The 26,335-nt window shown below is 59.3% G+C and overlaps 1 protein-coding gene across 9 annotated transcripts; it reads right to left on the bottom strand.

Annotated features, from left to right (window-relative positions):
- Positions 1-253: 253 nt before the first annotated feature.
- On the bottom strand, positions 254-26,033 carry CDK18 (cyclin dependent kinase 18). Of its 9 annotated transcripts, XM_070591786.1 has the most exons (17): positions 25,729-26,008; positions 24,575-24,762; positions 9,462-9,612; positions 9,150-9,226; positions 8,451-8,576; positions 7,591-7,647; positions 6,666-6,780; positions 6,383-6,477; positions 6,079-6,141; positions 5,489-5,612; positions 5,265-5,385; positions 4,180-4,277; positions 3,891-3,996; positions 3,734-3,776; positions 2,988-3,078; positions 2,547-2,624; positions 254-1,882 (listed from the first exon to the last, which is right to left on the bottom strand). In XM_070591786.1, exons 3-17 carry the CDS (start codon positions 9,583-9,585, stop codon positions 1,848-1,850), a joined length of 1,353 nt encoding a protein of 450 aa, XP_070447887.1. In that variant the 5' UTR covers positions 9,586-9,612; positions 24,575-24,762; positions 25,729-26,008; the 3' UTR covers positions 254-1,847. The 9 variants fall into 9 exon arrangements, with proteins under 9 accessions (XP_070447887.1, XP_070447882.1, XP_070447883.1 ...); XM_070591781.1 differs by lacking the exon at positions 24,575-24,762 and having other exon boundaries at positions 6,666-6,795; positions 9,150-9,289; positions 25,729-26,033; XM_070591782.1 differs by lacking the exon at positions 24,575-24,762 and having other exon boundaries at positions 9,150-9,289; positions 25,729-26,033.
- Positions 26,034-26,335: the final 302 nt, after the last annotated feature.

Raw genomic sequence — 26,335 nt, 5'->3', positions numbered from 1 at the left:
AGTCAGGAAGCACAGGGATCAGCTACAGTAGCCAGAACCCCAGACCTCTCCCCAGCTCCTTCCTGGCTCTCCTAGCTGCCCCCACCCCTCAGGCACCAACCTCGGCCAAGGCTGGGATACAGAGTGTAGGGTCCCAGGCCCCGTCCATGCCACCCACAACACCCAGAGTTGACTGCCCGCCCTGAACGCAGCAGGGAGGGTGCAGGGCACGCCTCCCACAGCCCAGGGTGGGTTCAGAGATGCACACAAACCAAACTCTCTCTCCACTTCATTCTTGTATATATACACACACACACAAGCAAGCCCCGCCCACACTCATGAGGCCCACAGAAGGGCCTTCGTCTTTCCTCTTTGGCACCAATCTGTCAAAACCAGCTTTTCTGCAGGAGACTGCTCCCTCCTTTCTGTACAACATGAATTAAATATATTATCCGTCTTTGTGCTGAGTCATGGGACATTCACAGTATGGTGGGGGAGGAATGGGGGGACTTGTGGGGGGCCAAGACCCTCAGGGCTGCTCCTCAGGCTGAGGGGCTTGGACTAGGCAGGGGGCTTGTGTAGGAAGGCTGGGCCTGGCCTCCCCTTGGCCCTGCCATTCAAGATTCAGCCAAGTGCTGTGGAGGCCTTGGGAATACAATGGGGGTGCTCCAGAGGGATGGTGAGGGGCCCTTCTTCAGCGGCCCTCACCCCTCATACTCCCAGCCCCCTGGGGCAGGGCTCTCAGGATCAAAGCCTGTCCTGTCCTGTTCCACCTTCCTCCACCTCAGACTGTGGCATTTACACCCTTACTCTTGTGACCACCCTCTGGGGAAGCTGGTGCCAGGATACCAGGTGGAGCAAAGACAGGGCTACAGGGGCTGGGAAGGAGGGATGGCGGAGGCTGTACCAGCCCCAAGGAGCCGCAGTTGGCCTGGCACCAGCGTCAGGGCGACCCTGCATACCTGGGTGCTGTCCCCAGGACGCTGGCCCAGGGCTGCTTATCAGTGCTCAGGCCTGATAAGCAGGAGGTGCTCCCAGGAAAGGGTGGACAGGGAGGAGCCCGGCTCAGAGCTCCAAGGGCAGTGAGTGCTCTCCCACCTGCCAACGTAAGGCAGTCCCATTCAGACTGGGGAGACGGGTGTGGTTGGCAGAGGTGGCAGGAGTGCAGCTGGCGGTACCAGGCCACCTCTGGACTCAGCCGGGCATCAAGTGGCTTATGGGGCCTCAGGCAAGGAGGGGGGAAGGGGAATAGGGTGGGGTGATGAGAAGAGGGGATGGGCTACGATTCCCTCTGTCCCTCAGGGGATACCCTCCCCTCAAGTGGGGGGTGGGCTTTGGCACAAGCATTGGTACCTGGATTCCAGGGTGCCAGACAAGATGCCATATTGCTTCCTGCTCTCAGAGGAAAAAAAGGTGAAAGGCGTGCAGGCTCCAAGGGGTCTGTAAGGGGCTCTACCAAACTGCTGAGGCACGCAGGCCCCGGGGAGAGGCCAAGTGGTGCCCGTGTCCAGGGCACAGCGCTCCACCCGGCACCTGGATTCTCCTGTGGGTCCCATGCCAGTGCCTGAGCACTTCAGGGTGGAAAGTGTCTGAGGTCGCTCCCTGCCCCTTACCTCCTCCCAGGGAAGCAGCTCACGCCCAGCCCCAGGGCAGGTGACAGAGGGCTTGACGTCCAGACCAAGGCCCCTGGGGAGGCGTGCAGGAGGCAGCGGGAGGAAACAGCCGTGGCCAGCAGGGCTGCTGAAAGGTCTTCTGGGCTGGCCGCTAGCCCCCGCTCCTCAGTCTTCCAAGGGCACGCAGGCCCCGACCTGCCCCCAGTGGTGCCGTGTGACTTTCTGTCCCTCATGCCACAGCAGGGTGTGCACAGCTCAGAAGATGCTCTGTCGCCGGTTCTTCCCTCGTCCTGGAGAACAGAGGGTAAGAGGATGGACTGCAGGGAGGAGGCTGGGCGGGAGGGTGCCAGCCACAGGAGGGACGGGTGTGCTACAGACCTACTCCAACAGAGCCGGCAAGAGCATGTGCTCAGGGGCCAGTCAGTCCCGGGTTCAAATCCCGTCTCTGCTACTCACTAGCTACGTGAAATTGCAACTTCACCTTCCCGAGCCTCAGTTTCACTGATTGCGAGACGGGGAGCATTAATACTACCACCTTCGAGGGGTGCTTTAGGATTAAATGAGATAACGCATGAACACGTCACGTCCGAGGCCATCAGCTGTCCTACAGACAAGGTACAGTTCTCCCAGAATGGAAGCAAGATGGAGAGCTCAGAGTCTGCAGAGAGAACGCACCAGAGAGCGCCCCGCCTTTGTCGGGCTACTGTCAGAAGCTGAGTTCTCTCTGGGGTGGGGTTTGAGGAGGGAGACACTGGAGGAGGAAGCCTGGGCAGAAGATAGGGAAACTGGCCCCTTTCCTGCTCCCCACGGGCCCCCGGAAGGAAGGCCAATGTCAGGGAGGCCACGCTGACTCTCCGTCATGGGAGGAGCTGCCAGGCACCGTCTCTGTTCCTTGAGAGGGAGGAGCAGCCTGCCCTGGTCTCCTGGAAGGGGAAGGGAGGCACGAATCCCTACCTGGCTGCTGAAAGGCCAGGCCCCGGTAGCCTGGGTCCTTCTGAAGTTGGATCTCCTTCAGGGAGAAGATGGAGGCAGCTGGGGTGAGAGAGGAGAACGGCAGGGACAGCTGGGTGGAGGCGGGCCTGCTCCTGGAGTTGCAGCCCCCATTCCCATTGAGACTACCGAGCTGGGAGCACCCCCGGCTGGGGGACCACTTCAGTTAGGACTCACCCAGGAGCACCTGACTGGGCCTTTCAGGCAGCATCTCAGATCCAGAGTTTGGCCCCTTGGGGACCCATGAGAACCCAAGGAGGGGAAGCCATGTGCCCAAGGCTGCTCAGCCGGACCCGGGGCCTCGGGCCTCTTTGCTCTGGCTCTTCTGCCCATACATGCTGCCCCTTCCCTTGGTTCTGGGGCCTCCCCACCCCTCCCCTCCCCTCGCCTCCCCCAGACACTCACTGTCTTCCAGCTGGTGCACGCGCTCGCCCAGAGACCGGAAGTAGGGGTGGCTCAGGGCAGCCTCTGCGGACATGCGGCTCTTGGATTCATACTGAAAGGCACATGGCAGGCTACTGGGAGCCCTCTGGCTGTGCTACTCCTATGCTAAGTTAGACGGCCAGGATGGGAGGGGCCTGCATCTAACTTGAGAAGCCCTGGGGTCGGCTGCCAGGCCCCACCTCTAACCCAACCCAAGGAAGCCTCAGGCCTCGGGCTCCCAGGTCTCTGGCCACCAAGAGAAAGCCAAAAATGGAACTTCTGGAGAGTGACGGCTCCTTGGGATGGAAATGCAGGTGCTAAAGCAACCATGACCATGCCATCAACGATAGGAATATTAACAGGTAACCCTAACAACTGCCCTTTGTCGTGTGCTTATTCCAGACAGGCACCACACTAAGTGTGTTCCATAATCTCAGTTTACCCTCACCACCATCTTACGAAATGTGAATTATTAATTCCAATTTGCATTGGAGGAAACTGAAGCACAGAAATGTTCTGTAACTTGCCCAAAGCTACACAGCTAGTAAGTGGGTTTGAACTGGGGTTTGAGTAGGGAAGTCGGTGTGGAAGAAAGCCAGCGCTCCTCCGGGGCCTCAGAGTGGAGTACGGGGCACAGGGACATTCCGACTAGTTACACAGGGGGCGGGGTTGGGGTCTCGGGCATCAGCTCTCTGCCTGCCCGTCCCTGGGCCCCGCGGAGCACTCACCAGGAGGAGGCTGGTCAGGAGGTTGATGCCTTCAGGGTCCAACCTGCAGGAGAAGGAGCTGGCACTGGGTGCGGCGGGGTGGGGGGAGGTGTGTGTGGCCGCCCCCAGGAGGGACAGCCAGGCCCGCGAGTAGGAGAGGCGTGGGGGGCAGGGCTACCTGGGGGCGTGGCTGATGAGCGGCTGCGGGAGGTACCGGGGGAAGTTGTAGGCTCGGAACTCCGACAGGGCCGTCACGCCAGGCCACGTCTCTTCTGTAGGGGTCCCTGGGGAGACGAGAGGGGGTGGGGGCGGTGAGGGGCGTGAAGGGGCGCGACGTCGGGGGCGGGGTAGCCGCAGGGGCCGCGGGTCGGGAGGTGGCGAGCGGGCGGGCTGTTAGCCCGGCGCCCGGGGCTGCACGGAGTCCCGGCGCCTCCTGGTGGCGAGAGGCGGGTGCGCAGGAGACTGACCGAGGAGCCGGAAGATGAGGTGCAGCTCCTCCTTGACGGCGGAGCCGGGGAAGAGGGGCCTCCCGGTGGCCATCTCGTAGTGGATGCAGCCCACGCCCCTGCGGGGAGCAATGCGCAGGGGCGGCATCAGGCTGGGCCTCCTCGGCCGCCCTTCCGAGGGCTGCTGCACCGCGACGCCCTACCTCCGCGCCTTGGATGGGTCACGGTCTGGGGTGGGTGGCCCAGGGCAGCGAGTCTCCTGGCACCGCCCAGGCCCCACCACAGCCTCTCTGGGGCTTCTCCGGGGTCTAGAACGCTTTGACCTCTCCCTTTTCACTCTGTAGGGTTTGGGTCTGCATGGCCAGCACGCATGTGGCAGTACTTATGCAGTGTTGTCTCAAACCCTTTCCACGTGTGCCCCATCCAAGAGAGAAGTCCATATATCCGTTCTCCTAGGGGACCCTGGGCACAGGACACACTGGCCATTTATTGGAAACCTTTGATTTAGCTTTGAAATTGGGCTGAGTTTTCATTCCACGCCAAATCACATGCCTGTTAATTTTAACATAAAAATAATATATCGTTTCCACAATTTTCAGTAAACCTGATGGTGGGGGACGAGTCATCATATTTACTGTGGAGCTTTCTTGTACCCTCTGGTAACCCCCTACATGCCCCTGGGGAAACATTTCAGAAGCATGGGCTTGGAGAGGCTACCTACAGTCAGGGAAACCCCAATGTAGTTCAGACTTCATTCTTTTTTGTGTGTGAGGAAGATTCGCCCGGGGCTAACATCTGTGCCCATGTTCCTCTGTTTTGTATGTGGGAGGCCGCCACAGCATGGCTTGATGAGCAGTGTGTAGGTCCATGCCTGGGATCCGAGCCCACAAACCCTGGCCCGCCGAAGCAGAGGGCACGAACTTAACCACTGCACCACCAGGCAGCCCCTCAGACTTAATTCTTTAAAATCCAGTTCAGCGGGATGCCACATGGCTTTTAGTTAAAGGAGGTTAGAGAGGTCTTCGCGGAGGCCCGTGGGGCAGCAGAAGGGAGTCTGGAGGTGTGGAAGACGCCCTCCTCCCCTGGGTCCCACGGTGATCACTCACCACATATCGATGGGGGTGGAGTACTCTGTGGACCCCAGCAGCACATCCGGGGGCCTGTACCACAGGGTCACCACCTCATTGGAGTAGGTCTTTGTGGGCACGGACTTGGCCCGGGCCAGTCCTAGGGACAGACACGTCACTGAGCCTCCCTCCCTCGGGGGACCTGCGTCTGAAGGAGACTGTGTCAGACCCCCCACCCCAGCCCCACGGACTCCAGCCCTCACCAAAGTCGGCCAGCTTCAGCTCCCCCCTCTCGTTGATGAGCAGGTTCTGGGGTTTCAGGTCCCGGTGCAGGATCTTGCGGCGGTGGCAGTAGGCAAGGCCCCTGAGCAGTTGGAACATGAAAATCTGGGAGAGGGGAAGAGGAAGGTGAGCAGTAGAAGGTGGGAGCGTGTCCCAGCGGGGAGACCCTGTGCCTCCACCCCACGGCTGGGATGGGGATCGGGATGGGTGGTGGGTGTACCTGGAGAGCTACCTGGTTCTCCTGCCCACACTGCAGCCCCGCCCCAGGCCCCATCACCCCAAGGAACCCATCCAGCGGAGAGGGCACCAGGCGTGTGGAGGAGCAGTAGGGTGAAGGCCAGAGTTCTCAGGCCTGGGAGCTGGGGGGCCATGAAGGGCCAGGAAGCCCACCTGTGTTGGGACGAGTGTGCACAGAAGAGGTCCTGCATCCCTCCGAGCTCCCCTGGAAGCCCCCCTTCCTCCTGGCAGGTAACTCATGCTCCCATTTGACAGATGGGGAAACTGACGCTCAGAGTTGGGGGTGGTTGTATACCAACGCCGAGGGTGGAGTCCCAGCTATGGAGGGTCTCACCTTGACGTTGTGCATGCTCATGAGGTTTCCACAGTGGTCCAGATACTGCTTCAGGTCACTGTCCTGGGACACAGAGCTTCGCTCAACCCTGCCCTGTCTTGACCTCAGGCCAGAAGCCCCTCCCTGGGCCGGGCCCAAGCCCAGGAGTAGGAAAGGGCCCTGGGCTCCGAGCTGCCTCTAAGCCTGCATGAGAGCATCTGAGAACCTGATTCCAGAACAAGGCCTGGGCCACCCCCACCCCCTTCCCCACCTGCTTCCCTCCCCTCCCACAGGAGGACAAGCTGCCCGCCCCAGCCCAGCTCACCAGGTACTCAAACACCAGGGTGAGAGACCGCTCCGTATGGATGAGGTCGTGCAGGGTCACAATATTGGCATGCTTCAGGTTCTTCAGGAGAGACACTGTGGGGAGACAGCCCGCCTGGGTCTCTGGGGCCCCATGTGCCCCTCAGACTCTCGCTTCCTGGCATCAGCCTCAGAAGTCCTCACTCCAGGAATGACCCTCCACCCCCAGGTTCCCACGGTAGCTCGGGTCAATAAGCCCTTCCTCCGGGAAGGCCCCAGGAGCGCAGGACCCTAGGAGGCTGTACCCTCTCGGATGGCAGTGCAGGGCGCCCCCTCCTCATGCTCCAGCCGGATCTCCTTCAGGGCCACGAGGTTCTCTGTCAGTTTGCTGCGCCCTTTGAAGACGGTGGCATAGGTACCCTGGGAACAAGACCGCTGGCAGACTGGCCTTTCAGGCCGTGCCCTCCTCTGTCCAAGCCCTCCCCTTGGTGCCTCTGCCTGGCTGGGACATGGCCAGAGGCTCCCCTTCTCCCTTCACTGAAGTTGTTTCCTCCAGACCCACTTATTGCGAAGCTGTCCCTAACGCCTCCCAGTCAGAGTGGCTATTGCTTTCTAAGCCCCCAGCAGGCCAGTGCTCTCTGCTCTGACTCCAGTTCGGCCCTTCCTGGCCCTTCCTCGTACTCTGTTGAGGTTGACATGCGGGTCTCCTTTTGGCTCCCGGAATGAGGGCTGTGTCTCCTGCAAACCTTTGCCCTCCCCCAGCCCGGAACACAAAGCCTGGCGCAGACACAGCGGAAAGAGCTCATGGTTCCACAGCACTTGCTGTGTGCCTGGCCTTGTCCGCACTGCAGAAAGCTCTCAGCAGGAAGCTCTTCCCTCCCCGTGACAGCCTATGAGGCAGGACAGTTACGCTCTCCATTCAACACAGGAAGACACTGAGGCACAGAGAGCGGTCACATAACTCGCCCGAGGCCACAGAGCTAATAAGTGGAGGTGGGATTTGAACCCAGACAAGAAACACTCACAGAAAAAGGAGTAGATTCTGCCCAGAGCCCATGGGCAACTCCAGCCTCCTGCCCTCCTGCACGACCTGAGCCCACCAAAGGCCAAGATCGTGCGCACCTCTGGGGCAGGGGCAGGGCGGGGGCAGAGCAGAGAAGCAGGGGAGACCTGAGGGCTAGGACAGTTAGGATGCCCGGTGCCCCAAGAGGACCAGGCCCAGCCTCTTACCTCCCCCAGTTTGTCCAGTTTCACATACGTTTCCAATTTCCCAAAGCCGATGTCTGACTGAGAGGGAGAGACATGGGGTCCTGTGAGCTTGAAGGCCCAGGAGCCCCACAGACACTACCCCCCCAACGCAGCCTGCAGGTGGCAAGGAAATGAGACTCCCGTCAGGGAGAGGAAACAACTGAGGCTAGCTGCGGTGAGGACAGCTACAAATCCTTCCTCTTCGCGTCTTCCCTCTGTCCCTGTGATGGGCAGGAGCCCTTCCAAGTGGGGGTGCAGGGCCGGGCCTGCAGCTGCTGCGCCCCCTTCTCACCTGCCTGTCTCTGCCTCTCTGCCGCTCAGACTGCCAGCTCCTAGAGGGCGGGCCTGTCCTTTTCTCCACTGTACCTCGAGCGCCAGCTCAGAGCCCACCACCCCGACAGCTGCTCTCATCAGCACACTGCCTCTAGCTCAGTGGTGCCCAACCCTCAAAAGTACAGATTCCTGGGCCCCGCCCCCCAGAGTCTGATTCTGTAGGTATCTGGAGGGGGGCCCAGAGTCCGTGTTTTGTCAGATGGTCCCAAGCAAATCTGATAAGCAGCTAGGACGAGAAGCATGTGCCAGCCAGTCTACTGATCTCATCTGGAAGAGACCCTGGGGCCCAGAGGGGGCCTGGAGCCCAGCTCTGGCCCTGTGGGGACCCACCCAGGGAGTGGATGTTGACCAAGGAGGTCCAGCTATATAAATCCGCTGTGGCCAGCAGGTGGCGCCAGAGGCTTGGGAACCTCCCTGGAAACCGCCACAGGCCTTGGCGGGAACCTGCAAACCAGGAGTGACGTGTGCCTCCTAGGGAGAGGGTGACCTCTGACCCTCTAGGGACTCACCAGGGAGGCACGGCGGGACACGCGGCTTAGCGGTTTGGGCAGGTCTGGGCTTTCCAGCTGTAGCTTCTGCAGGAATTCCTGGGGCAGACGGATGTCCGTGGGCAGGGAGAGCCTCTTACTGATGTCCTACAGTGGCCGAGATGAGACCGGGGCACTAGGGTTTGCTCCTAGCGCTGTGGGACCCTTGCCTCTCCCCTGGGCCTGGCTTCCCCTGGGGCATCCCCAGCAGGGCCAAACGACGGCTGTGACCCAGGCTCACAGCGGCTTCACAGACGTGCTCAGAGACAGCTGTGAACCCCAGCGGTTGCTGTGTGACCTTAGGAGGTCCCCCCACCTCTGGGCTGCACTATCATCATCTGCAGAATGAGATTCCTGCAGACTCTGCCGTTCTGTAAGCACATTTTTCTTATACTTGGGCACATGCATATGGGTCATAAGAACAACAGTCAAATTGTCTAGTGCCAGGAATGTTCTAAGCACTTGGCATATATTAACTCATTTAATCTTCACGATGACCATTGTAACACAAGGAGGCTGTGGTACACAGAGGCTGAGAAACTTGCTCAAGGTCACATAGATAATCGATGGCAGAGCTGGAATCTGAACCCACGAAGTCTGGCTCCAAGGCAACCAGCCTCCTGGGCATGCATTTGTGGGTGCATCCTGCCAGGCTAAAGGGTAGAGCCCTGCGCCCCTTACCTCCATGGAGAAGCGGCGCTGGTTCTGGCGCCGGTACCGCGTGCCAGGGGACGGCTGCCTGGGGTCCTCTCCACCATCTGGGGGGGAGAAGGTGCTGGGCTCTGGCTGGGGGTCTCTGCCAAGAGGACTGAGCTGCAGGTCTGAGAGGCAGAGACATCAGCTCCCCTCCCTGCCCTCGGCGCTGAGCGAGGGGAGGAGAGGGGAGTCTACTCCCCACCTCTGTCCTTCCCCCCAAGGCCCGCGGTGACAGTGTGGTCAGGGAGGCAGGGATGGGCTTTGGCGGGACACTGGGGCCAGAGCTGGCTTCCTCACCCTCATTGCGCCGGTTGTGGAGCTGGTTCAGCTGCTCTGTGAACTCCGCCAAGGACTCCTCGATGGTCTCAGTGCGGGGCACTGACAGGGAAAAGCGGCGCCTAAAGTTCTTCATCTTGTTCATGATCGGCAGGGACCAGGTGGCCAGGTCCTGAGGCGGGAGGAGAGTGGTGAGAACAAGGCACAGGGTCCAGTCGACACCAATGTGAATCCGGGTCTTGCTCTCCGTCTTCCCGTCGAGCTCTGTTACCCTGCACTGGGAGCGAAGGTCACTTCTCCACCAAAGCTGGAGCTCCTGGACGGTGGTCCTAACCCTTCTCCTCCCTGTGGCTCTCATCCCCCAGGATTCCCTGCCCCTGGGGAGATATTCACGATGTGTTCAGTCAGAACAGCAAAGTACCCCATATAACAGTGGTATGATGGGCCAATGGATCCTGGGGGCCTCCGCAGGGCCAGACGGTGAACTTTTAGCTGTCAGAGGTCTAGAGAGTTCTGGAAGGAGGGCTGGTGGGGCCCTTGGGCCAGCAGCTCTTCACCAACTTGTGTGTCAGCGCTTGAATACATCAACAGCCAGAGACCTTGTGATTGATGCCCGTAAGCTGAGCATCAGCCTGGCCTTGCGACACAGTCTGGTTTAAACCCCATTTCATCCTGATACCGACACCGGAAGGTCCCTGTCTGGCTTGTCCTGGGCCCCCAGGAGACAGGAAAAGAGGAAAGGATGAGGGAGGGGATGTTTGCATCTGAGCTGGCCCAGCCCCATCTCTCTAGCTGAAATTGGGAGGTTAGGAGCAGCTGAAGGTCTCATGGGAAACACAAGTTGGCGGGAAACAGAGAGGCCCCCTGGGGAGGGGAGGCTGAGCTCTGCTGGGCCGCCCACAGGAACCCCAGACGGCAGGGCGTCCACTGTGGAGAACGCTGCAGGGAGAGGGGCAGGCTGCTCCACTCTTCCTCAGCCCCTTCCCCAGCCAGCAGGAGCTCCCTCCATGGGCTCCTGAGCCCTGCGGCCCTGAGTCAGGAGAATTGCTGCCGGCCTCCCAGTGAGCCTCGTGCAACGGCTTCTTCTCGCAGGCCTTTCTTCTCTGTCCTGCCCCAGACCCCGAGTGAGTCTGTCTGTCTCTCCTCCACGGTTTCGTAAGCTCCCAGTGTGGCCGCCCCCTCATCCTGCTCTGCCCAGCATCTCCCTCAGCGGCAGTGCGGTGGGGCCAGGACCAAGAGGCCTCGCAACAGCCCCCACTCACACCTGCCAGAAAGGCATCAGGGGCCAGCCTGCACCCTCCCCTAGCTTTTACCATGCACCAGGCACCACCCATTCCCAGAGGATGCTCTCAGCCCTGTCACTGGCCGGTCGGTACCCAGTTGCCAAGGCAACCAGGCCCCTCCTGGATCCTCCTGGTTTAAGGGATTATGGGTCAGTAACATGTTTGCTTTGCTTAATGATCACATCCTTCAGTCCTCAGCCAGCCTGAAAAGGGTCCTTTCCCTGGGCCTGCAGGCTCCTGGCTGCCCCCAAATGAAGCTAAGCTGTGGCCCTCCACCTCCCCTGAACCCAGAGACCGGGTATGGCCAGGCCCTCCTTCCTCAGGCTGGCACCTCTCAGAGGCCTCGGGTCTGTCCTGCCAGCTAAGCCTCTGTCAGTGGGCCCCAAAGTCCCACTCGGGTCAGCTCGACAAACGAGGACTGAGTCCCTGCCACGTGCCAGGCTGTGCACTAGGCCCGGGGACTGCAGTGTGAGTAAAGCGTGGTCCCTACTGTCAAGGAACTCAGGGGCTGGTGCAGCTTCCTTCAATGAACAGGCAGCCGAAAGCCTCCTTGGCAAAGCCCACGGGCCTTGGACTTCCCCGATGCTGTCCCATGGCTCACTCCTGCCACCCAACCTCAGCCGCTCCTCTGTGGCTCTGTGCAATGTCTTAGACCTGCTGTCTGCAGGATTCTCAAAGACAGGAAGCTCCCAGGGGGCAGCCTGGCACTCCTGTGTGCAGCCAGCCTTGGGGGACCCATAACGGAGGCTTCATGATGGTAGCCCATAAGGGTTACAGCGACAGGAGGACCTAGACACGTCCTAGCTGTTGACTCATATTTCCCGGCATGACAGGAGAGTGGAGATGTCCCCACTATAGACATCAATTGCTTACAAAGTTGGCTGAACATCCGCATTACCAGGGAGTACTGTAAAAAATTCAGATTCCTGGGTCTCACCCTCAGATCCTGCAACTGAGGCTCTGAGCATGATGCCTGGGAAAATGCATTCCCAGTGATGTGGACATTCCACAGGTTTCCAGACTGCCCTACTGAGCTGAGATGGGGAACCTTCAGAGCTGGTGGGGCGGGCGCAGGAGGCAGAGGGCTTGCTGAGTGAGCAGGACATGCGGGAAAAGGGGAGGAAACGTCTGCCCTGCACAAACGCATGCCCCAGTCCTGGGGGGCGCAGGCGCTTGTCTGCCTGAGGTCTGAGCTCTGCCAAGAGGGGCAAGCCACACCCCCTTCTAAAAACAGGGCTCCCCCATAAAGCCGTCCTGCAGTCTGGGATTTATGGGATGGCGCGTTGGGTTTGTGGCTCAGGAATCTCCCAGTAGCCGCCATAAATCTCACGCCCTTGCTCCTGCCTGTGGGGGCGGGGGAGAGGAGCTCATTAAAGCCTTCTGGGAGGAAGGCCCCCCCCCCCATTTCTCCAAGACAAAGGGAAACCAGCCCTGAACTGCACCTGCTCTCCCCGCAGGTCAGTTAGGAGCAAGGAGCCGCCAGCTTGAGCCTGGGGCGGGATGGAAGGTGGGACAGGGAGCCAGAGGGAGGGTGAAACTGGGGACAGCTGGCTGAAGCAGGAATGTGGGGCCAAGTGATGCAGAGGGCTGGGGACCAGCTGTTCTCCACCCAGCCTGAGAAGAGACCAAGAGGAAGCGGCTGTCACTGTAGCAGGAGCACTGGAGGTCAGATGTAGGGATGAACTTCCTGATGGTGACAGGGGAGCAGGCAGCAGGGGTGGTGACCACAGCAGAGAGTGGACGCCTCTCTCTCTGCTGGGGACAATCGGGGCATTGAACCCGGCAGGGCCTTGGGTGTGACAGGGCAGACTGGGCAGTGAATGGTTTGTTGTTCCCAAGCTCAAGACACAAGATGCTCTGTCACTTTTCTCTTGGGAGCGTCAGCTCCTCAGATTTGGGGGTCGAGGGGGAAGGGAGACAGGAAAAGGGCTGTCACCTTGGTGCTGTCTGCCCCTCACCCCCATCTGGGGACAGAAGGGCTCCGTGTGACCCAGCCTGAGGCCAGCCCAGGGCCGGGCACAGTATGGCCTTTGTCCCCGGGCCAGGGAGCCATCTGGGGCTGTCCCCGGGCAATTGGTGCCAGGGGAAGAGGGAGACGGGCGTCCAGGGATGCTGGCCGGGATGGGGTCGGGGGACGTGGAAGGAGCAGAGTCCCCCTTGGGAGCTGCAGGGATGGGCAGGCAGACCCCCCAGCCAGGTCTTGCCCCTTCCTAGGGACTTACCATGCCAGGTAAGTCTGTAAGGTTCTCAGCCTGCCTCTTGTCACTTTCTCCTGGGCACACACCAGCCAGCCCAGGGCTTCCTGCTGGTGCCAGAGGGGCGGGGGCCAGGGAAACTGATGTGCGCCCAGAGGCCACCGTGTGCCCAGTGAGCAAGGGCTGGAGTGCCGGCACGTGAGCGGGAGAGGCACCTTCAGACGCACCTTTCCAACCCCCCGCCGGCCCCTGGAGGACGCCGAGGCCGAGGCTCCGAGAGGGGAACGGACTTGCTGAAATTCGTGCAGCAATTTCCTGGCTGTGGCCAAGTGCACAAATTCTGTGACCACACGGCTCCTTTCTCCTGCTGATTGGATCTGCCGCCACCCCAACCCCTCCCCGTGGCCTAGGCTATAAGTGCTGTTTCTCCTCCACCCCCACCCTGAACTGAAAGCCAGACAAACCCCGCTTTAAATTCTGGTGCTACCACTAGCAGGCTGTATGATGGCAATTGAGTTATATGATCTCTCTTAGCTTTGGCTCTGGTCATTCATTTGACAATCGTTTATTGAACAGCTATCACATGCCAGGCACTGTTGTTGACCCTGAGAATCTATTTGTGAACAAAACAGACATTAATCCTGCCCTCATGGTACTTACACTCTAATGGGGGTGGGGAGGGGCAGCACAGACAGTAAAAAACACAGTATGTTAGATGGTGACTAGGATAATGGAGGAAAATAAAGCAAGAAAGAGGGTGTGAGAGGTGGGGTGTTTTAAATAGCATGGTCAGGAAGGTCCCTCTGAGAAGATGACATCTCAGGAAAAATTCCAAGTACGTGTAGGCAAGGGAGCTAGTCATACGGAATCTGGAGGAGGCGCATCAGCAAAAGAACAGTAGGTGCAAAGGTCCTGAGGCAGAAGTGAGTTTGTTCTGGTCTAGGAACAGCAGTGTGCCTGGCGAGGAGGCCAGAGGGGAAGATGAGCAGACCATGTTAGGCCTTGTGGGAACGAGAGGGTTTGAGCAGATGGGTGATGCAATCCCCCTTGGATTTTAACAGGCTCCCTCTGGCCGCTGTGTTGAGAACACATCGTGTGGACAAGGAAGGAAGGAGGGAGCCTAATCAGGGGCTACTGTAGAGATCCAGGTGAGAGATAGAGGTGTCTGAGACCAGGGTGAGAGCAGTAGAGGTGGGGAGAAGTGGGGAGCCTCTGGATATATTTTGTAGGTGGAGCCAAAGAGATCTGCAGACAGATTATATGTGGGGTGCGAGAAAGGAGTCAAGTACGACTCTGAATGGTTTTGGCCTGAGCAAGTGAAAGGGTTCCTAGACCCAGTTCCAACGTGGGGGGCTGGGGCCCTTCCCCACACCAAGAGCAGTTCTCGGACACCAGCAGGGGGTCCGCGAATGCAGCTCAACCCTGACACTCTTGGCCAGGAGTAGGTGGGCTCCCACAGGGAAGGCTCAGTCCCACGCAACTGCCCTGACTGCAGAGGTGAGCCCCTCCCCAGGCTGTGACCTGTCCTCCGACCGACCAGCTACCCACCAGAGGTTCCAGCGACCCCCTCCTCAGGTTCGCTTACTTTGCTAGAACGGCTCCCAGGACTCCAGAAAACCCATTTACTCACTAAATTACTGATTTACTACAAAGGATGGTAAGGATACGAATCAACAGTCAGATGGGGAGATAGGCGGGCTGAGGTCCTGAACAAAGGAGCTGCTGTCCTCATGGAGCTGGAGCCCGCATGGCGGCCCATGGAAGTATGCTGGTTTCCCACATGGAAGCTCTCTGAAAAAGGGCCGAAGAGCTGTCCTTTTGGGTTTTTCCGGAGGCCTCCCTACATAGTCACGATTAATTAAGTCATTGGCCATCGGCAACTGATTCAGCCTCAAGCCCCCTCCCCTCCCCCGAAATCAGGGGCTGGGACTAAAAGCTCCAATCCTGGATCACACGGCTGGTTCTCCTGGCAACCAGCCCCACCCTTGGGTGGGGTCCAAAAGTCACCTCATTCACATAACAAAAGCCACCTTTATCACTCTCAACACTTGGGAAATTCCAAGGGTTTTGGGAGCTGTGAGCCAGGAACTGTGGACCAAGACCAAATACATATTTCTCATAAAGCCCAGGACTGCAGGTGGCCATTTGTGGAGACGAGGAATGCTGGGCGTGGAGGTCTGGGTGGGAAGACCAGGAGTGGGGCTTTGGGCAAGCATTTGATGTGCCATGGACCCCTGAATGGGGGTGCAGAGTGCGATAAGGTGACACAGCGCCAGTACAAGGAAGACCCGCGGAACACCTTAGCTCTCTTCTCTCAGGCTCCCGCTCAGATGGAGAGATGCACCAGATGGAGAGACGCACCAGAAAAGAGGTCATCTAAAGGTCACCACACATCCCTCCCAGACTTCATTACAGCCCACAAGGTACTTTGAGACCCCCGGATGGAAGAGCGGGGAGAAGCAGGGAGCGTAGTCAGCTACAGGCAGGCCTGAACCACCAGACCCAGAGAAAGGCCCCGAAGGCAGGGTCGCCACTTAGACTGACACAGCTTGGCAGGGCCATGCAGGGCAGGAGACCCCAGCCTGCTGGCTGACAGCGCTCATCCTCCTGTCCTCAGAGGGGAGGAAGCTCCACAGAGCAGGCCAGGCTGGTCCAGGGGCTCATCGCCCAGGTCGTCCAGACAGCCTGCTGCCCCAGACCTCGGCAAGGCCCCAGACCTAATCCCTGCCCTGGGGCTAGGTGGCCTGGGAGACCCTGACCGGAGACCACGGAGGCAGACAAGGAGGCCAGCAGAGCATCTGCGGAAGGTGGACAGCAGCCCCCACCTCACGGAAGTTTGGCTGCGGACAGATGCAGAGGGCGCAGAGTCAGCTGTCCTTCTTACCCTCCATGGAGCCCAGCTTTGAGAACCTCAGCAAACCATTCTGAGAAACCCCTTTGCCTCCCTCCCAGGTAAAGCCCCAGTTGGCAGCCTGCACCCAAGGCCCTTCAAGACCCGGCCCCCTTCCTCTCTGGCCTTGCTCTCCCCATCACTCTTGGTCTGCTCCAGGCCACAACCCTGCATGCAGTTCAAGTGTCAGGTCTTCAGAAGCTTCCTCAACCCTCCCAGGGCCACCAGGCGCCCCTCTGATGGGCATGACCTCACAGGACCACAGTGAGGACTTCTCCCGTGCCCCCTCGCCAGGACACTTAGATCCTTATGCCCAGTGCTGGGGACACACGGCCAGCATGGCTGTCTGCTGCATAGCACGTGGTGAGCTCTACTGTATTCCAGGTACCTGTCAGATGCTTCTCTAAGTCCTCGTTTTGTTTGTTTTATTTTCTTGCAGATCTGAGTCTCTGTGGGGCCAGGTGCAGGGGTTGAAGGATATCCAATTGCCCACTTGCTGAAGCCCAGAGGATCTGACCCTCAGTCCCAAAAGCGGACCACCACCCGGGATCCTTATGACACCTCTGCTGCCCACTCTCTGCTGCACCCCATCATCAGCCAACTCTGGGGGGGTTTCAGTCTGCAGACATCACGAGCCAGACTTCAGAGACTCCCTCCTCCCAGCGAGAACAGAACCGTGCCTGCAGGGAGCCTGCAGACAGATAGCATCTCTTCCTGCATCCTCTAACTGACCCTGTCCGGCACAGCTTGAGGCTTTAGTTTCCCTGGCTTGCGACAAACCTCAGGGGAAGCCAGTCACCCATGGCCGCCTGGAGCTGGGCAGCCGAAGCCACTGCAGAAGCCCTGGAGTCCTAGTCACTGACCTCGCCCCGCCCCAGCTCCGGCCTGGATGAGAGGCGGCGAGCCCAGGGCCTTCTGGGTGGCCAGGATCGAGGAGGACAGATAGCCCGCAGTCACCCTGCCAACGAACAGATGCTCTGGACACCGTGACAGAGCTCAGAGAAGACTCCCACAGCCTCCGTTTGGAATGCAGGCAGCAGGCGGGGAGAGCCTTCCGGGGCAAGCTGGGCTAACCTGCAGGAGGCCTGGTCAGGAGGCGAAGTGTCTGGGGCTGGGGTCGCCCCTGCTCTGGACAAAGTCACCACTGGTCCCTGCAGCACCCACTCTGAGGGAAATGTCCTGCAGGGAGGGCCACATGCTGTCCAGGCCTGCTCTCCAAAATTCTCTGCAGTTTTCAGGCCTGGAAGAAATCCCAGCTCTCCCACTTACTAGCACTGTGCCCTGGGAGAGAGCGTGCCTCAGTTCCCTGTCAGTTAAATGGGGATAATCCCTAACCTCTAATCCAATTGCCACCAGGCTGTGAGAATTAACTTTCTCAGCTGCTTTCTGATGAAGTCACTCCCCTGTTTAAAATCCTTCACTATAACACTGCCCTCGGGAAAAAGTCCAAACTCCAGGGCCCTGCGCCGAGGCCTCTTGTGTTTCAATCCGTCTCCTTCTTGTCTCAGCCACGGCCCCTCCCTGGAGGGTCCAGTTTTATGGAACATACTTCGCGTTCCCAGAGCACATCAAGCTCACACCCCACAGCTCTGCACATGCCGTTCAGCTGGCCTGGAATGCCCTTCCTCATTTTTCCCTCCGTAAAACCACCTCCAAACTCAACTCAAGCGTCGTTTCCCCTGCAAGGCCGCACAGGACCACACCTCCTTCCTGCAGGTATAGCAAGATGCTTCCTCCTTGTGCTTTGAGCAGCCCGTGCCCGCCCACGACTGGCCTGTCATGTCCTTCAGGGCAAGAGCAGGGTCTCACACAGCTTCACTTCCCCAGCGCTGCGCAGTGTAAGGAGCCTGCCGGGGCTCAGGCAGCGTGTGCAGAATGAATGAACGAACGGCTGCATCAGACCACGGCCACTGTAGCATAATGCCTGGCCTGAGCCTCTTCCTCTGCAGACAGACAAGCATCCGGCCCCTTGAATCTCCAGGACACTCTGTCTGTGTGCAGTAAATGTTGGTTCTCCCCTAGCCAGGCCAGGGACCTGTTCTAGGTTTATCTTCTACTCCTCAGGCGGCCCCACTCTTGGGAGGTAGGACTTGAGTGGGAACTGGAACACAGGCATTGGTGGGCCAGGGACTAGGGGAAGCCAGCAGAGGGCTCACAACCCCAAGGCTCAAGCCAGGAGCGAGCTCTCCCTAGACCCTTCTCTGCTGCCTGCCACATGTCCTCTACCCGGTCTCCTCCGCTGGACCAAGCCCGTGGGGCCCCTGCCCTGTGCTCCCACAGCACTCTGGACGTCCCCCAGCACAGCACTCGGCTCCCAGTGCTGTAACTCTTGTCTATCTCCCAAGTTTGCCTGTGAGCTTGTTAAGCACAAGGACTGGTCTGCCGCCTCATTATACCCCAGAGCCGGACACACGGCCAGGCACCGAGCGAACTCTCAAGAGATGAGCGAGTGAGTGACTTCCTAGTTCCAGGAGCGTTTTGCAGGCAAGGGGACTGCCAGAAAACTGTCAGTTGCCCACTGGACTGAAAGCCCCAGCTACACCCTAACCCTCCTTCTCCAGTCAGCTCCTGGCCCTGATGACAACGGGGGGCTGGTGAGCTGGGGCGGAGGGGGCAGCTTCCTGCCCAGCAGCAACTCCCTAAGTGAGGTCTGAGGAGGTGGGCAGGTGCCACACCACAGTGAGGGGTGGCCTGGGGGTGGGAAAAGTCCTTGTGAGAGCTTCCACCTGAACAGGCATGAAGTTGGGGCCTCCGGGGCTCGTGGGGAGGGGGCTGGCAGGGCCCTGGGGCCCTCCTCATGGGCTCATAGCCCTCAGGGGCAGATTCCCAGAGCCTCACAGGTCAGGGGATCTACCCAGGCTCAGACCTTGGCCATGACCCCTACAGATGACCCCTCCTAGCTGCTGACTGCCCCACTTCTAGCCCCTCTGTGTAGGCCCCACATCAGCCCTGCTGATGCTCGCTCTGCTGCTCTCTCTGGCTTCCTGAGCTCAAGGACTGGAGGCACACATACCATCTTTGGCCATCTTCTTGGACCTTCTTTGGAGGCCCAACTAGAGCAGCCTGCGACCTTTGGGCAGGCTCTAGATTTCCCAGTGATGAGATGGGACAAAGTGCCCTTTCGTCAGCACTGGTCCTGGCTGAGCAGAACATCCCAGACCGGAGGCTGGAGCCAGGGGCCAGTGCAGGCAAGACCTCTGTCTCCCACATCTTTCTGCTTCCAGACAAGCCCCTCACCTCCCAGCAGAGGAGACCCCTTCCTACTCCTTTCAGCAGCCCCCACTAAAGACCTTCAAGGAAGGTCCCTCACTGACCACCCAGTGTTTTCAAAATTCCAAAGTCTGGAGCTTTTCTTAGAGCTTCCTTCCATCCCAAAGAAAACAGCTCACATCTCTTTTCTCTGTTTGCTGAAAGATGCTGATGCCGCCATCTTCTCCACGACAAAGTGGAGGAGAAATAAAGAGCATCAGGTTCACCCGCCTTCTAGCTTTCCCTCCTCCAGATGTGGGGACCTGTCATGGGATCTTTGTTAACATCTCTTTGGCTTTCTCGCCACGCCCAACTTTAGCAACAGAACGCAGGGGCCTTCAAGCGCTGGCATCCAGGGACCTCTGTCTCACGAGCTGCGAAGGCAGGAGGGGAGGCTTTCCCAGCATCTCTAGACCACGTTCCTATTTATACTCCTCTCCCAATCCCCACCCTGCTGGTCTGGCCCAATGACCCCATGCCCACATTCCATAAGACCCCCTGGCCAACATCCTCCAACCTTTAGGACAAGCTGGCCTCCTCCCACTCAGTACGGCCTCCCCCCCCCCAGGAGGCCTCCGCTCCTCCCTGTCTCCAAGGCCCCCTCTGGGAAGGCTCTGAACATCTCAAGTTGTTCAGCTGTTCTCTAAATGCCCCTAAGAGGCCCCCACCCCCAGAGCTCAGGCTCCTGGAGGGGAGGCGCTGGTTTCTCCTGGCCCTTCCCTCATTTCACAAGTAACTGCTCGGCGCCAGGCACTGTCCTAGGTTTCTCCTGCTTCTTTCTCCTCCCAGGCTGGAGGAGGCACTTCTTCCACCTGTCCCTGATGCTGGCACCGCCAGAGTTCCCTCTTTGGCCCTCTCTTCTTCCTCCACACCGTCTTCCTGCTGACCTCATGCTCTCCTGCTGTGGAAACCACCACCCACGTGCCGAGGACTCCCAGAGCACGGCTCTGGCCCCCTCAGCCCTGAGCCTCACACTCACAGGTCCATACGCACTGCCCACCAGGCACCTCTGCCTGGACGTCCCCCAAGGGTCTGAGATATGAGACTAGCCCCTGGGCCTAGGACAGTACAGAGATAGCAAGTCGTTTGAGACGTGTTTTTAAGTGAAAAACGCAGATGTACACGACTCGTAAAAGCTGTATGTCTGCTTGATACACACGTCATACATGTAAACATATAAATACAAACACCATATATAATCTAGAAAGATGCAAGTGAAATGCCAACAGCATCATCTCTGGCTGGCAGAATCGCGGGTGGTTTCAATGTCTTCTTTTTGCGTATTTGCATCTTCTAATATCTCCACAATGAACATTCATTGCTTATGCTAAAAGAAGAAGTCGCACTTCTTTTTAAATGAAAACAAAGTATTTTTAGATTGAGATTCCAGACCGTTTAGTACGAGCCTTGGGAGAACCACAATTCTCCCGAGCAGGCTTGGCAAACTTCTGTAAAAGGCCAGACACTCAAGATCGTGGGCCTTGTGTGCCATTCGGTCCCTGTACGATCACACAATTCTACCCTTCCAGGAAGTACCCACAGACAAGAGGTAAACGAACGAGTGCGGCTGTGTTCCAGCAAACCTTTACTCATAGAAGCTAAAATCTGAATTTTATATAATTTTCAAGTGTCACAAAATGTTGTTTTCTTCTTTTGAATTTCCCCAACCACTTAAAACTGGAAAGACCGTTCTTCGCACACGTGGTTCGTCAACCTGACTCTTGAGCATCCAGTGCCCGTGTGGCGTGTGAATCCAGAGTCCACTCCTCCTTTTTGTCCTCCCCTCTGACAGCAGGGAGCCTTCCAGGGCTTCCTTGTCCATCGGAGCCGAGGCAGGGACCGGCTACCCGGGCCTCAGCTGGGCGAAGCCCTGTGCTCCAGAGTTTGAAGGAACAGAAGGTGGAGTACCACCTGGGGTCTGAGAGCACAGCTCACCTTGTCAGCAGGATTGGCCAAAGCTGGAACCACAAACCATCAATCATTCTTGGATGGGGCTTCAGAAACCCCCTGATCTGTGCCCTCATTTTTCAGGTGAAGAAGGCAAGACTCAGAAAGGGGAGTGACCTGCCCAAGGCCAGTCATTTGATGGGCCAGAGCTGAGACTAGAACAGAGGCCTGGTGAGCTTGAGTTCAGTGCCCTTGCTGCTCCGCCAGAGTTGGAGGGGACTGCAAGGACCTGCCCAGAGACGGCATTCCCTCCAGGGCAACGTCTCCAGGGCGATCAGAGCCCACTCAAGGGCTGCCTTGCACAGGGAAGGAGCCACGTCAGATCTGGCATCAGCCCAGAAAGTGGCACCCAGCCCAGCCACAGCAGGGGGTGCTGCCAGCTGGGCACCATGCCAGGAACAGGGAGGGCTCTGGGACCCCTTTCCTGGCCTCATCCCATGCCCTGCTGGCAGAGGTGGTCTGGAGACTCCGCACTGCTAATGTCATGAGTGACGCCCTCCAGCACAGGGCCTACCGCCTCCCTGCTTCCAGGCACTGGGTCCTGCCAGGAGGTGGGGAAGGACAGCCATGTCCCCTCTTGGGCCTGGTCACCCAGTCAGGGTCTCCTTTGCTGGATGGCTGGGGCCAGAGGAGAGAAGCGGTCCTGTTCCTGAGGGGACCCCAAAGGGAGGAAGGGGATGCCTTCTCTAGGCAAGTAAGATGAGGACAGAAATCATCTGGAGCTTTGTCAGAACTTCCCACGATCACACTAAAAGGCAGAGGGTGCTGCGGTGAGGGAGGGAAGGAACGTTTGAAGAGCAGAGTTCCCTTCCCCGCCTGGGGCCTGAGCCTGGTTCCTACAGGGACTAAGCAGAGGCCAGGGCACTGAGAACTGCCAAATGTGGCCCCTAACTCCGCTTGTCACCACCCCTCGATAAGGCCACCAGGTACGGCAAAAAGCCAGGAGTATCGAGGACATTACCTCATTGGGATCCTGGCATCCACAGGAAGGAATACCATGACTCTCCCCATTTCCTAGTTCAGGAAACTGAAACTTGGGTGAGCAAGTTCCCTCCCGAAGGGTAGAGGCAGGACTGAACCGAGCCCAGGGCCATAAGCTGCCCCCACCCGCCAGGGATGAAGACGCTCGCTCAGCGAGAGCGAATGCATCAGCCAGCCACTATAAAGTCTTCTTGTCTCTCCCCACCCCGCCCCCATTTCCACGGAAGACCATTTAATGTCAGCAGGGTCGGGTAGGAGCACAGGGTGAGATCATTGTCCAGAGTTCCAAGAAACAGGGTCTCACCACGGTCCCTTCAAAAGTTCTGGCCAAGGTCCCCGAGAACAGGGTGCCTGTCTCACCAGCGTCACTCCTGCTGTCAGGGAGCGTCAAGACCCTTTTTGGTTCAAAGCCAAACCTCACACTTGCCTCCCTGTCCCTCCTCCTCTGCAGGCGGAACCGTGGAGGTTTCAGGCCAGATGGGCACTCCTTCAGAAGGAGGTCTGGCTGAGCTGTGCCTACAGCCTTCCCTCCTTCCGATCTGCTGCCGAGCCTCTGGCCTGCTCCTGCCAGGCCCAGCCACCAGCTCTGTGCGATCCTGGGACCCAGAGCCTCTGCCTGAGCTGCCCGGAGCCCAGCCTCAGAGCTGGCTTCTGTGCGTGTACGCAGCTGTGAGGATCAGGACAAGCCAGGACGAACCTTGGTGTGCTCCCACCCACTGGAGATGGGAAAGCACTCACTCAGCAGCTCATGCCAGGAGGGCGAGGGCAAAGGGTCCGGGGTGGGCGAGAGAAGGGGTTATGGCGGGACACAGGGCTGGGGAAGAGAAATGTGACTTGTCCCCAAAAGGGTGAAGCTAATCAGATGAGTCTGGATCCAGGCCAGCCACTCCCTCATGGACAACAGAGCAGAACAGGGACAGCAATTAATTAAGTCCAGGGACGGTCTTCTCACCCCAGGGAAAGGAAGCCCTGCCAGAGGCCCTTGGAGCGGGAGGCAGTTGGTTTTCCAGCTCCCAGTGCGTACCTCACTCATCCTGGAAACCAGAGGGTAGAGTGCCCATAGCACAGATTCCTGGTCCCCTCCTGGCAGGTTTCCATCCAACCCGCACCCCCACCCCCCAATTCTCTTATACAGAGCCGTCCTCCCCAACCTGGAAGAGGAGGAAAGACCCTGTCCAAGGGCTTGACCTTATGGGATTAGCTAAGCCTGCCTTGGTCTGTACCCCAGAGCCAGGCACCATGTGATAACTATGGAATTCCCTTTCCAAATAGCCACCGACAGCACAGCCACCAGCCATTCAGCATCTGCTACGTGCCAGGCACTATGTGTTATTTCATTTAATTCATACAACAATCTTCCCTATTATGATCCCTATTTCACAGATGAGGAAACTAAGGCTGGGAGAAGCCCAGGAGTTTGCAGATCACATAGTTAGTACAACGTGCTGGAGCTGGATTCCAGCAAGGCCCTGGGTTTGCCCCCCTTAGGTCTCAAACTCAGTTAAGGAAGGAAAGAAGGAAGCAGGAGAGGGAGAGATGCTGGACAAACATCCAAAACGGGTGACCCCAGGTTGGGGGAGGAGCTAGGAGGAGTCAAGGCAGGCTCTGCACTACAGCTTGGGCACAGGGAGGCTTGCAGAGGCCGGAGTCTGGGTCTGTGGAGAAAAAGGCATCCATAAAGGCAGCTCCACGCTCTCCAGGCCCCAGGGGCGGCTTCTGAGGCAGGCAGCTGGATCCCCTGAGATCTCAGACCAGGAGCCCACTTGTTCCTCAGATGCAGTGCCCTCTCTGCTGCAACCATGGAGAAGCCTGGCTCTGCCTGGCACAGGACCAGCGGGAGCCTCGCTCCGGAGCACCCCCTCCCCATCCTTCCTTCTCCTGAGGCCTGATTAGCAGCAGAGAACTCCAGAGCAGCCTGGGCTCTCCCTCAACCAGGCACGGCCGAGAGCACGGGGCCTGGGCTCAGAGGGAAGTGGGCTGGATCCCACCTATGTGGGACTTTGGGAAAGCTGGTCTGAGTCTGTCTCCTCACCTGTGAAACAGGGACAATGATACTTCATACAGCTGTGTGACACACTGCTTGGCACCTGGTAGATTTTCAGCAAATGACAGCCACTAAGGCATTCAGAAACTGGATGTAACTTACTGAAGGCTACTCTGGCTCTGGAAACTCCACTAAGTTTGGGAAGAACGAAGGCTCCATTCTCCTGGAGGGGCGGCAGCGGGAAGAGTCCCAGGCACCTAACAGGCAGTGAGGCTCCAGGGGTGGGGGGAGGTCAGCCTCCCAGGCTCACTGGCTGCATGGGGGGGGGGGGACTGGGGCAGGGTAAGCCAAGACACAAGCTTTGCTGTGGCAAGGTGACCCTCTCTCCAGACCGCTTTCAGGATGCAGCCCCAAACCCATAGCCAGTGTTGTCTGGGCCCATCCTCGTCTTCCCCCAACACCAAGCAGCATTGTCCCAGCCCCTCCCAAGGCCAGAAGAAAGGCAGGGGACCTCTGAGGACGTGCCCGTCAGCCAGACATGCCAGGCGTCCTCGAGGATTCTGCTCCCTCAGGCCAGTGTCCAGGAATGTGCGGTGTGCCCATACCCAGTGGAAAACGCCACACGGACATGCCAAATCTCAGGGTGCTGACACAGGAGGCGCAAGCCAGTACTGGCAGTGAGTCAGAGGGCCCAGGCCGCGGCTGGGGAACTGGTGAGGGCTGGGCTACGGGTGGGGATGAGGTTTTGCGGAGCTGAACCCCACTCCTCACAGCCCCAACGGTCCTCTCCCTGCTGTCAGAAAAGGATTCAGAGAGAATTAGAAAGAGCCCTGGTGCCTAGGAGGGTGCTGACCCCACAGCACAGAAAACCCGTCTGTCTCTGGACTGACTCCCAACACAAGGCTGCAGACAGCTCCGGGGAGCCCCGCCCCCCACGGGGAGCGAAGAGGGGCTGCAGCCCATACCCGATTCCTGATCATCTCCCCCCAACCCCCAGAATCCTCAAGCCACATCCCCTTAGCCCAACAGGCCACCCACCCTTTCCCGCCGTCGCATTAACCCTTTGCCCGATGCTGCTGCCGCGGGGTGGGGACCACTGCCCCTGTGGGCTTCCGGGGGGCAGAGAGAGAAGCAGCAGCGACCCTCAGAGGCCCCCGTCAACACCCTCTCCCCCCCAGCGCCGGACCCGCAGCGCTTCGCGTGTCCTTCCCTGTGCGCCCCAGGGCTCCGGCCTCCCACCCCCGGCCTGCCGCTCGGGAAAGTTCACAGAGCCCAGGAAGCCCCACACTCGCGGGCTCTCTCGTCACCGAAGACTCCTGACCCTTGCCCTTCCCAGAAAGAAGGGCGATTAGAGAGTGTCTAGTTCAAGACGGGGTGGAAAACTTTGCTTCCCAGGGTTCAGAGCGGAGCCCGGGGCCAAGCGAGCCCCGCTGGGGAGTCCCCGCGGGGTGGGGGATCTGGGAATGCAGAAGAGCCCTCCCTCCTGCGCACCTGGAACTTGGGAGCGGCCGTGCAGGGGGTCACCCGCCCCGACACACAGGCCCGGACGCCTCGGGACCGCCGACCTCCCCCGGCGCTCCGGCAGGTCCCCCCAGCCTCTGGCCCCAGGGCAAAAGCAGAACGGCGCCTTTAAGGGCCGCTCCGCTACCTTTGCTCCGTTTCCCGGCGCCGCGGTGCCCCCTCCGCCCTGCCCTCCCCTCCCTCCGCCGCGCGCCGGCCCCCAGCCGGCCGGACACGGCGCGTCGCCCGCGGGACTCACCGCGCGCGTCCTGGGGGCACCGCGACGGCCGAGGCGGCGGGGCTGGGCGCGCGCCCTGCGCCCTGCTGGGGTCCCTGCCCGGCTCGGGGCTGCTTCCCCCGCTCCGGAAAGGTGAGCGGCTCCCCAGAGGAGCTGCAACCTGAGCTGGAGGAGGAGGAGGAGGAGGAGGAGGAGGAGGGGAGGGGAAGGGACCGGGAGGAGGAAGGTGGGGAAGAGGAGAGAGGGGGAGGAGGAGGAGGAAGGGAAGAGCCCGGCCCCCGCCAGAGTTTTTCACGTGTACAAATTGACTCCTCCCCGTCCCTCCTGCCCTGCCCACCGCGGCTGCCAATCCCCAGGGCTCCCTCTGCCCGGTGCCCACCCCTTTCTCCCACTCTGGGAACCAGGGTCCAAGCGCTTCTTCCGGTTTCGTTCCTAGGCCTGGCCTCTGCCGGCCCTCTGGGGTTGGTCCTGAGAGCCTTAACCAAGGGGGTTGATCCTCTGGTCTGGGGCCCCCCAGGACTGGGGCCAGGGCCCCGGGTGCTTTGTTGAGAGATCCTCTCTCTGAATGTAGCCCTCCGACCTTCTGAGTCTGATCCTGGATCCCAGCACCTGGCACCCCAGGAGCTAA

Source organism: Equus przewalskii, chromosome 23 (genome assembly GCF_037783145.1).
Source record: "Equus przewalskii isolate Varuska chromosome 23, EquPr2, whole genome shotgun sequence".
NCBI lineage: Eukaryota > Metazoa > Chordata > Mammalia > Perissodactyla > Equidae > Equus > Equus przewalskii.
Note: the sequence above shows the minus strand (reverse complement) of the source record. Positions and strands in the feature narration are given on the sequence as shown.